Source organism: Calonectris borealis, chromosome 16 (assembly GCF_964195595.1).
Source record: "Calonectris borealis chromosome 16, bCalBor7.hap1.2, whole genome shotgun sequence".
In the NCBI taxonomy this organism is placed as follows: domain Eukaryota; kingdom Metazoa; phylum Chordata; class Aves; order Procellariiformes; family Procellariidae; genus Calonectris; species Calonectris borealis.
In genome coordinates, this window is record NC_134327.1 from 8,668,512 (window position 1) to 8,679,562 (window position 11,051).

Genomic DNA, 11,051 nt, shown 5'->3' on the forward strand with positions numbered 1-11,051 from the left:
GAAAAACAGATTCGGAGACATGCCAGCCCAGCAGCAGGCCAGGCATGTCTGAGGCAGTGGCGCTCGCTCTGCGTGCGAGGGAAGCAGCTCAGTGGGAAGACGAAGATGATGACGCAGATTTTCGACCACGAGCAGGCAGAATCAATAATGAATGTTGAGTCATTGACTGATGTTCTGCAGAAAGCAATACTCATTTGCACTAATGACTGGAAGAACCATTCAAACATATTTTTTTACCCCCAAATGGAACAAAAAAATACAAGAACAGATTGCAAAAGGCATCCCGATCACAGCTTGTTATTATGATAGGGAATATCCTGCGTGTTTGGTTTTGAAGTAGTGATACCTTGGTCAGCCTCCCCAGGACTGGCCATTACCTCGGTACAGTAAGGGTCCCTCCACAGCTGGTCACTTGTTGTTGACTAAATATAAGGAAACTTGTGCCTAATTGTGAATTAAAGCTTTGGTCTAAAAATATTTTTAATCAGTTATATTGTTCAAACTGTTTTTATCTCATCTAAACCAAAAGTGAAGTATTAGTCAAATAAAATAGAAGGAAATTGCAGTTGTCCTCAATGATTGAGACATTGTAATGGCTGCAAAGTAACTTGTGTGAACCAGGTGAAGCTTCTATTCCGTTTTCACTTTTCTGAGCTATTTTTATGGTTTATTACAGTCACTCAAAACCAGCTTTGATGTCAAAAGTTACAACTCTTTTTTTCAAGAGTGACTACTTATCAAAATTCTCATCTGTGTAAAACCACTGCTTGTAAACAAAAAGTTTGACATATCTTTTCCAGTAAAGAATAGATTGGAAGTAATACCATTGAGATTTTTTTTATCATATGTGAATCTGAGACACTTAGTGCAGCTTCTTTTTATTCAGAGCCACAACTTTGCCATGATAATTTTTTTTTTTAGCCCATTTTCTACTACTGCCTGGTTTATTCCTCCCTTGTTGCTTTGGACATAAAAATGCCTTAGGAAAGAGGCACATCTTTTCCTCATGCTCATAATTTAGTTTGAAGACAATCCAAAAATAGCCACCAGAGGTACAGAAGAAAGGACAAAGTTTACACACAATGCAAGATCAGAGATTCAATTTTATTATGGTTTTCTCCATGTATAGTTGTGGAGTCTGGCTGTGAATATTGAATATGGGCTTATTGTTTGCGCTGAGGATGGTGACCCAACAGTACCAACAACTCAAGCAGCACCAGGAAGAATGGACCTTTGGAACAAGAGTCGTTTGCTCTTCCGACGGCCGCAGCAGTAAAGGCAGAGGCTATAGGATGTGCACCAGAAGATGGAGGTTGTTGGTTCTGCAGTACAGGGTGGATGAGTGACACAAATGGAAGAAGCTCTTACAATCCTGACAGGAAAATCCACCCCTTACTCCTGTGTGTCTTTGTGCTTATGTATGGTTCAAGTTACAAGCAAAAAATCCATCACCCCTTGCAGAAAGTAGCATTAATCTGCCACTAATTCAGAAGTTTGGACTTACCTTAATTGGGACAATTGTGTACTTCTTTCGACTGATGACTGGGTTTTTATTATCTTTTGCCTCTTTTATAGAAGTTTTTTTTTTAATCTCAGTTGGCTCTGTGCATGAGAACTAATTCTAACCATGGGGCATACGATCAAGAACACTTCTATCCAAAGCACTGTACCAAACGGCACCACCAGTCCGTGCAATCTGCTGTTCATTTCTGGTAAGTGCAGCTTTCCTCTAGCACACGGTAAAGTGATCACCCAGCGCACAGCGCATCAGCTGAAACACAGCAACGGCCAAACAAGGAAACAAGGAGTTCAACACAACCGCAGTAGCACAAGGAAATACCTTACTAAAACATGGTTACACTTTCTAGTCAAACATACGCATTGCTACACATGCAGTCTAATGTATCTTCGGAGATTACCTCTGAATAACCTGCAGCAGGTAACCAATCAGTTAAAAGTTCGAATTCCTCATTTCTGTTGAAATTAGTATCATATTCTTCTGAAACGAAATATTAAACTTAGTAATTCCGTGTATTGGCCACTAAGAAAAGGTTGTCTAATTTATGTTAGGGCTAGCTCCACAGGAGTTTTCTGCTCTTGCTAATCATTGACAGTCTTCTCCAACTACCAGCTCCTTCCAGAGCAGAGCCAAAATTGTTCATGGCACGTTGATGGCAGTCTGATGAGAACACCTGGGGGTTTTACTTGTTAGAAAAAATAGCAAGCAACCTGCACTAATTTTGACATTTTATATTAATCTACTGCTGCACAGCTGATAAAGAATACCGTACCCGTGAGCTATCAGATATTTATTGTAGCTGCGGACTCTCTTGATTTCAAGTTAAATCTGGATTAGTTTCCCACATATACTTGTGAGTGCCCTTCAATCATGCACACAATAAGCAAAGTAAAAAGGCATTTCAGCTCTATTTGTTCTACCACTACACCAGCACTCGATATATAGCTTTCTTTTAAAAATAAATACATTCATGTGCTGTATCATTAGACGACATAATCTTCTATCCTCCCTTGGTTCTTTTAAAAAGTCTGGAAGATAAAAAAATACTCAAGTTTTATTCATTAATTCTCATAGTCTTCACGTTGAACATGGAAAGTTGGCTTTCTTTTCCTTGTCAAGGTGCAGCGCAGCCATCCTTCCATGCAGTAGGAGGGAAATATACTCACCTTCTATTTTAGCACCATTATTTTCAGGTTCTGTGTTGAGAACAGTAATGTACATGTTTTTAAGATGCCATAAATCAACCTCAAATTATTACACAGTCGTAGAACAGACTGTTTAAATTACTAAAATCAAAACATGATTTTAAATTTTGCCACCAAAAATTGCTGATATGACTTTATAACCAAGATTTAAACAAAGGAAAGGAATAGTCTGAGAATTATAAAGCAACCTGCACATACAGCTTGTCAAAACTGATCCTTTTACATTACAGTGCGATTTCCTCAGACTACGAATGGCTGTACCTCAGCTTTCTCCAGTGTTGCAACAGAGGGTTCTTCTGCATTCGAGATCTGACCATACAGCAGAAGTAAACTGCTGCTCTTCCTTTTCCCAGAACTACCGTTAGCAGTCCCGTCTGCACCAGTGGATACCCTCTCGATGGCGAATTCAGACCTGCGTGAGTAAGATAGCGTATTTGGGTTGGCGAGTGTCTACCAAGCACAGGTCTAGTAATGAGGATCACAGTCTTCCACCAAGCTGTCAGTGATGTAGCTGGATTCAAGGACGCTTTCGTAGTAGCTTTTTTCTGCAAATGTGTTCACTGTCCAGGCGACCACTTGGATTCCTTTTGAAGACCAGTGCCTCACATACTCTCTGCAAGGAACAAGGACACCATAAGAGGAAGGCTGACACTATCATATTTAAGGCAGACAGTGCTGAGGCTCCAGCTGAGTTTTAGTCTTACATCAGTATCACATCAAGAATGATAGTGCATCATCTTTTGCAATGTCATCTTTTTGTGTTTTATTACTGTACACAGGCAAAAGCAACAGTTTTCTTCTCCTTTGAGATTAAACTTAGGATCTAACAAAATGCAGATTGGAAAGACAGAGGCTTAAAATAATAATAAAATAGCACGTGGTAAAGAAACTATTGAAACAATCTTACACAACACTAAATGGAACATATTGATTAACATATACTATGTTAACTCCACCCTTAAATACTAATAGAATGATATTGCCTCCTGATATATTAGCAAGCTTTAACACTTACTGAGAAACAAAATTTTTCTGTATGAGGAAAGCTGAAACCCCACACAACCGCCACAAGAAACTGTGTAGGCTCCAATCTAGAATGACATCCATCATCATATACAAATAATGTTTCCAGGAGGAATTGAAACGGGGTGTCCCATCTCCAAAATGACTCAGATGCCAAGGCCTGTGTGTTAGTGCTGTTACAACATTTGTGTCAGCTTGTCTCATCTGGAAGATCAAGGAGAAGAGACTGTAACTCATACAAAAGCAATATAAATTGGGAGAGGTTAGATACAAAGTGCTAGCTTGCTTTTGCAGCTCTACCAGAATCCTTCTCCCCCTTCCCCCAGATCCTTTTGTAACTCTTCTAGAAAGCCGCTTATGATATTTTACTGTTTTTTCTTTAAAACATACTGAATAAGCAACTGCTCTTATGTTAAAAAAATTGCATAACAGTCAGGCAATGGAATAAAATACATAGTAAATGCACTTGGCAACGAGAATTAGGAAACAGTTTTAAGAATAGTCTACATTTACATCAAAATATGAGGTTTATTTAACAGGGACCTTGCACACAGATACCTGGCCATATGCCAGCTGTAAGAGCTATGCACTTTTTTCTACGTAGCTTTCAGAGTGGAGGGAATTGCTGTAGATTCATATGTGCATCTCATGAGCACATCTAATAAGATTATGCAGGAGACTTACGATTTATGCTTCATTCTTTTTAAAAAGTCTTGGCAATTTTAACAACCCAAAAGTAATCTGGAACCGGAAATCGTATATCTTACTCAAATTCCCAGATAGAACTAGAAAAATCCAAAATAAACTTTTAGGAAACATCACCTTATAAACAACATCTGGCATGAAAGAACAGACTATGCTGCTGTTATACAAACGCGGAAACTCCAGGTAGAGTTGTTTTAGGGCACCAACTGCCTGCCAATTAGAGATACACACAGATGTTATCTTTATACATATTTACTTTACACTGCAAAGTCATTTTAGAATAATCCCCTTTAAAAATACACTCCTGTTTTGTGTAACGAGATTGAAATGGAAAGGGGGGAGAAGAAAAACAGCATCTTGTTTATACCATTAACATAGAAATGACTTTTTTTTTTTTGCAACAAAAGTCCTTTTCATGATTCTGTTTACAGCAGTAAGTAACATTCTCAGCGTTTTAAATACCCTTAAATATATTGTGCATAAAATTCTGAAGTACCACCTAGGGTTTAGTACAAGGGGAAAAATGAATTTATTTCCATATTTTGCTATGCTAAAGAAAAAATTATTCTAATTTCCATAAAATGTTAATGATTCATCCCCTGTATCTCCCTTTAGTAATGCAAATTATAGACAAGCAGGATCCTTGAAGCTGAAGATGAGATACTAGCTCCCTTCAGCACAGGCAGGGAACTCACTTTGCTTTGTTTCATGATGGTGCTATGAGTTGAACTCAACGCTCACACGAGTCTCATGCTAATTTTAAGTTGCGGCTTCCCAGGACAATGGAATGGGATGAGGGAACGTGTTGTCTTCGCTTTGACAGCCCAACTTTGGATGACACAAATAGCAGACTCAGTCTCACTCATGTTAGAGAAGGGACTGTACCACACATACCAGTTTGAGACCAACAAAAAAGCTGGTTAGAAACACAAAGAAAGGGTGAAGGAAGGTATCTTAATACAGTAAGCAGTACCTGATTTGCATGGCCTTTGACATCGAAGTAGATTGTAAGATTGTGATGCAAAGACTCCACAACAGCTTCTCTCAGAGTTGGTACCTTTTCACCTTGGAATTTGCTCCTGTAGAAATGGAGAACTCCTCACTGGAATGCAGTCAAGATACACGCGTGCACACACACGGGCACACGCATCCCCAGCTATACAGAGCTGTTTCCTAGGGATTCCTAAACATAGTTTGCTGATACACTAGTACTAGAGGTGGGATCAAGCACCACTAGCAATGGCAGCAGTGGCTCTCTCACCCAGTAACAGGCTGCACATGTAGAGGGATATGTGCACATCTCCTTTTCCCCCAGGATCCCACTAGACAATTGGATCCTTCCAAATTCAAGGTCTAATCCGCTGCTCACTGACCCCGGGTCCCACACCGAAACATGTCAGTTCTTCACCTCCTTCCTCAACTACCACAAATAAGCATTCAGTCCCAACTGCTGACCACCTATCCACCCACTTCATCCTGCTTTGACTGCGCTCCCTAACCCTGAGCCAGAAATGCAGATCCTGGCAGAACAAGCAAGACAAGCTGAGGATGTAGGAGAAGCAGCTTCACACATCAGTAAATTATTCCTGATAAGGTGACAGTGAACAACAGCTGATCAGTGGTAACTGCCCATGTGGAAGTTCTCGCTGTGTGGTTCAGGTGATCACCTTTCCAGTAATAGGCGGGGAAGATGCTACTTGTACCACAGACTCACAGGTGGTACATTTACAAGAGTCTGGAAATCCCAGTGTCTCAGGAGCACATGCTAAAAGTTCTTCCTCTAAAATGGATTCACTTATGATACTGTAGAAGTTGCATTGTTATCAAAATTTTGGTAATGTATAAAAATACTTTCCCCTGCATACCACTGGAAAGAACCTAATCAGCCACTTGGGGTCACAGCTCCCACCCGAGACTACTCAGGAATTCTGTACAGCTCCTTTTCAACAGTATAGTCCTGATGTTTAGAATCCCCAAGACACAATCAGTCAAGAAATATATGTGAATAAAATTAGTTTTAGAAGTAATTACTCAAGCCAATTTTGACATATAGTGAAACTCCCATTATCTTTAGTGTCCTGCAGACAATTTAGGGGAAGCTTATGTAGAGATTAACCTGTTTCACATTAGATGCCTGTGGATTTTGTCCTTGAAAGCAAATTATCTTGACTCTGCTTCACTGTTCCTATTGCAAGGATGGGTAAGGAGATATAGTCTCATATGCCTCTGAAATCAAATGAGAAGTAACATATGGGACTAAGTTTTAAATTTACAAAAATTTTCATCAGTGACAGATCAAATCAATAATTTTTTTTTATCAAGAATGTTTTTTTCACTGTTGAAACAGTAGTTTCAGAATAGCAATAGTTCATTTACCATAGCCTATGTTTTGCAGATGGATTAAGCCTCCTAATTTCATCAAAAGTCAAGTCACACAATCTTCCAGACCCGTCAGTTGTCCTTTCTACTGTTTCATCATGCATTAGAATGGGAACACCATCTGCAGTAAATTCAAGATCCAGCTCAACACCCGTTGCTCCATTCTCAGCTGCCTTAAAAAAAAAAAAAACACCAAACCACGATATACACAACAGAAGAAACAGCTTTATAGATTTAATATAGGTACAGCTATAATTAGATTTAATATAGGTACACCTATAATTAGTTTGTATTCTGGTAAAAAATCATAAACTATTAGTGTTCTTTTCAGTAAGTTCGATCTGCAGAACAAAGTAGGTTTTATCCAAGTTTTTGTGAGAAACATTCATAGATCAACTGAAAGCATATAATCTATTTTACAGATAAAACCATAGTGATAATGCCTCGGTCTTGGGATTGGGACTGTTTCAATGTAAAAATGCAGAAAAGAATCCTGCTCTCTCCTTCTGGTCCAATAATTCCTGAGTCCTTAAGTTATGTTACTTTCCAAAAGAGAAGAGAAGCAAATGCCTACAGTTTAGATAATTCATAGATAGCACTTAGAATCCAGAATCGGAGCAGGCCATCAGAGCATAAAGTCTTTACTTGCACAAGAAAAAGCTACCATCCCTTTTTTTATGAAACGCAGGTGCTATATTTTCTTCAGATTCGCCATTTGTGTGCAGTACGGTTGATCCACCATACACAGTAGTTAGAAAACTTCCCAGAAGCACCACTTACCATGCTTGCACTAAATAGTAGATGTATGCAGGCAAACCCCTGTTCCTATCTGAGGAACCCCCTATCAGAGAGCAATAAGCAGTTGGGCTGCCTTAGAACATTTCATACACCCTGCTCCTGCCCTGGCTTTTTCCCAGGAACTCCTCAGAAAAGCACCTGAGTGAACAGCACGCAAGATGAATTTTTCTGAAGGCCAAATGTCCTCCTGGGAAAAGGGCCAATGCCCCAGAAAGACAAATGCCAGGTATGCCCCAGAGGTTACTCTAGAGGTATCTGCCAAGTAAGGATCTCTATTGTGCAGCTTCAGACTTTATCAGAACAAAAAGCCCTGCCTCACCCAAAGGTTAGAAACCAACAGCGCAGCACCATCTCATCATCACAGATACACTACATTTGAGAGACTGCTAATCACCATTTCCAGTGATTCTCAGAAACAGATTTTGAACCCCAGCTGCACCATGATGCCTCGCAGATGAGGCAGCAGTAAGTTTCATGGCAGGGCTGTACACAGTGAAGTTCTCACACTCATCACAGATCTTCAAGGCTTAAAAAGCCTTGTGTCAAAAGCAAACGACCTGTTACTAAGTTGCTGTCCGCTCTCTATATTCTGTTACAACATCAGCAAAATACAGTATTTCATTATTGCTACACTGCTAAAATATCCATCAGCACCAAGGACCTAACACAGTTCCCACAAGACCCAGATCTGATCAAACTGTTCTGAATCCGCTTGGGGATGAAGGACTGACAAGCCATACAGCTTGCTGCAGCAAGCTGGAAGAAGCTGGAGTTATTCGGGGGGACGAGGGCTTGGTGCCTGCTGGAAAGGCAGATTATCAAACATAACCCACAGGCTTGTATTACTGCCCGCCGGCTTCAGTCTCTCACCCACCGGACCTACGGGGAGACAGGCTCCCCGAGGCTCGCCCGCTCTCTGCAGACCATGTGGCAGCTTTCCCTCACACTCCTAACCTCGTCCCAGGCCCTGCACGTCCCTTAACGGCTGGGCATGTCAAGTGAGCTTCCAGCGCCCGCCGGGGCACGGCCGGCTCTCCGAGCCGCGCCGGGCCGGGGCGGGCCGGGGGAGGAGGGGCTCGGGGAGGGGCGGCGGGCACGCTTCGGTGAGGCCTCGCCGTGCTGACCTGTCGGATGGCCGCCAGCGTGTTCTCGGGCGCGTCGTGCGCGCCGCCGCGGTGGGCGATGCGGGCGGCGGCGCCGCGGGGCCGCAGGACGCGCTGGGCGCTCTGGGGCGCGGCGGGCTCCAGGCTGAAGAGGTGCAGCGCCAGGTAGAGGCCGGCCGTCAGCAGGCAGGCCAGCGCCGGGCTGCGGCTCAGCGCCAGCACCACCCCCAGCAGAGCCGTGAGGGCGCTCAGCAGGCCCTCGCAGTGGCACAGCATGGCGGCGGCGGCGCCCACCGGGCCGGGCCGCACCGGACGGGACCCTCGCACCCTGCCGCGGCCGCTGCCTCTCTCAGGGCAAGGGCGACGGCAACACGGCCACGCCCAGCGCCAGCCAACCACCATTCAGCCCCCAGCAACCAATCGGCGCCCGCCGCTCGCCCGCCTTCAGCTAACCAGTGCGTGGCAGCTGTCACCGCCAGCCAATCCCCGCTCGGCACCGCCCGGCGGCAGGCGCTGAGGGGCGGGTGGAGGCGGCGCGGCGCCGAGTGGCGGCCGGGCGGTGCGGCGGGGAGGTGGAGGTCAAGGCTCAGGCCGGCGGCTCCCAGGGTTGAGAAACCCCCGCAGGTAAAGGTCGGAGGAGCACTGCCAGAAAATATGGATTTTTCCGAATAAAAAATGGCGCAGATAAGCATACATGGTGTTAATTTAAGGAAAGGTACCACTGCCCAGAGAGTCGCCGAGGTCCCCTGTGTCTGGAGTGTCGGGGTTTTTTTCCAGCTATGCCAGCTAGCTAATTCTAATATTAATATTAGTTATTTTCCAATTAATTACTGTGTTTCTATATACTATGTTATATATTTCATGTATTATATAGCTAGCTCTCCGTTCACGCCTGCTCACAAACTAAACCCGGGCCCGCTGTGAGGAGGGCCGCCATGCCGGGAGCCACCCACGGGACAGCAGTTCCCTCCTGCTCGAAGAGAGGCTTCTGCTGAGAGGGAAGTTCGCTTTTACCCCTGTGGGTGACGAAAAGTGTGAACAACTGGAAAGAATCCAGAGGAAAGAGCAACAAGACAGGGAAATCGGTGAAGGTTGAACAAACTAGGCTTGTTTAGTCTAGAAAAAAAATAGCCCAGCAGGGGAAATAGTTTGTATTAACATAAATGAGGATTTTGACTTTTCCCCTTCTTTATGGGAAGGATGGGAAGAAACTGACTTTGCAGTGAGGAACTCTTGCCAACTAGAGGTGGAACAGGCACCATGCAGTCTTCTAAACTGGATTTAATTTTTTTTTTTAATAGCTGAGGTAAATATTTGTCACATATTGTCCTAGCTGGTTCCGAGCATCTCAGATATTCTTTTCTGTCTTTGGTTTTATGCTTCTGCCAGGTGTATCTGAAGAAAACTCAGTCATATATATGCAGACACATAAAAAATAATGGAATGTCTAATTAAATGTCTTATATATTTAAAAATCTTTTGATAAACAACAGCACTTGTTAAGATTAAAGATGAAGATTTAAAAAAACCCTCAATAATATTTAACAAGTTGAAGAGGTAACAGATGAAGTTGTTCTTTGAAACAAGGACGACAGCTTTGACGTCTCTAAATGCTCACTGAGAACTAGATCTTTCCGTAACTTTAAATTATTATTCCCTGGACCAAGTGCTGGCAAGCAAGCACGTATTTTCCGCCTGACCTGTCTCACGGGTGAGCGCTACCTGCTCTGGCTGGCTGGACCAGCAGCTGGCTGCCACCCGGGGGGGGATGGGATGTCTGCGGTGACAGCGTCATGCTGTCCTGAAGGAGCCGATTACACGTTCTCGTGTTTATCTTTCTCATCACAGCGCATTCAGTGAAACTGATACCTGCTGGTGGCACATTTGTGGTCCTGACTATACAAGGACTGCACAGCCATATGGTATTTAATGCGATAAAGCAGAATGGACTTCACTCGTGCTGACAGGGGAACTTCTCTTGGAGAGCTGCGGGTGGAAATCAGAGTGCCAGGATGGCCCGCAATCCCATCTCGTACCTCTGAAAATTGCAGCTACCTTCGCCTGGGAGCTCGCCCAAAAATGACACATTTGTCCCGCGGGCTCAGTTACGTCAAGAGGTTTGTCGATCGAGCTCACGTCCTTGCCTAGACCAAATCAAGAGGTTTCTTCCTAAATCTTCGGCCCAGGAGAAGGCAGCGCCTCGCCCGTGGCCCCGCGGCCCGCCCCGAGGAGGGAGGAGCGGCCGCGGGGCCGCAGTGCGCGCTGGGGCTTGTAGTGCTGCGGGCCCCCGCCGCGGAGGCGCGGCCGGGGCGGGGCGGT

The 11,051-nt window shown here is 43.9% G+C and overlaps 2 protein-coding genes across 6 annotated transcripts in view; one reads left to right on the plus strand and one right to left on the minus strand.

Moving 5' to 3' along the window:
* Nucleotides 1–1,092, plus strand: part of TMC5 (transmembrane channel like 5) — a 26,677-nt gene extending 25,585 nt beyond the window's left edge. For all 3 annotated transcript variants that reach the window (XM_075165112.1, XM_075165113.1, XM_075165111.1), the window contains exon 23: nucleotides 10–1,092. In XM_075165112.1, coding sequence (XP_075021213.1) covers nucleotides 10–158 — 149 coding nt within the window. In that variant the 3' untranslated portion in view covers nucleotides 159–1,092. The remainder of the gene's footprint in view (nucleotides 1–9) is intronic.
* GDE1 (glycerophosphodiester phosphodiesterase 1) lies at nucleotides 1,084–9,088 on the minus strand. 3 transcript variants are annotated; one of them, XR_012676098.1, is made up of 7 exons: nucleotides 8,754–9,088; nucleotides 6,829–7,004; nucleotides 5,426–5,531; nucleotides 4,570–4,662; nucleotides 3,740–3,951; nucleotides 1,505–3,337; nucleotides 1,084–1,322 (listed from the first exon to the last, which is right to left on the minus strand). XR_012676098.1 is itself a non-coding variant. In XM_075165114.1 (6 exons), exons 1-6 carry the CDS (start codon nucleotides 9,006–9,008, stop codon nucleotides 3,190–3,192), a joined length of 990 nt encoding a protein of 329 aa, XP_075021215.1. In that variant the 5' UTR covers nucleotides 9,009–9,088; the 3' UTR covers nucleotides 1,084–3,189. The 3 variants fall into 3 exon arrangements, 2 of the variants coding, with proteins under 2 accessions (XP_075021215.1, XP_075021216.1); XM_075165114.1 differs by having other exon boundaries at nucleotides 1,084–3,337; XM_075165115.1 differs by having other exon boundaries at nucleotides 1,084–3,337; nucleotides 6,829–7,000; nucleotides 8,754–8,821.
* Between the last annotated feature and the right edge of the window lie 1,963 nt (nucleotides 9,089–11,051).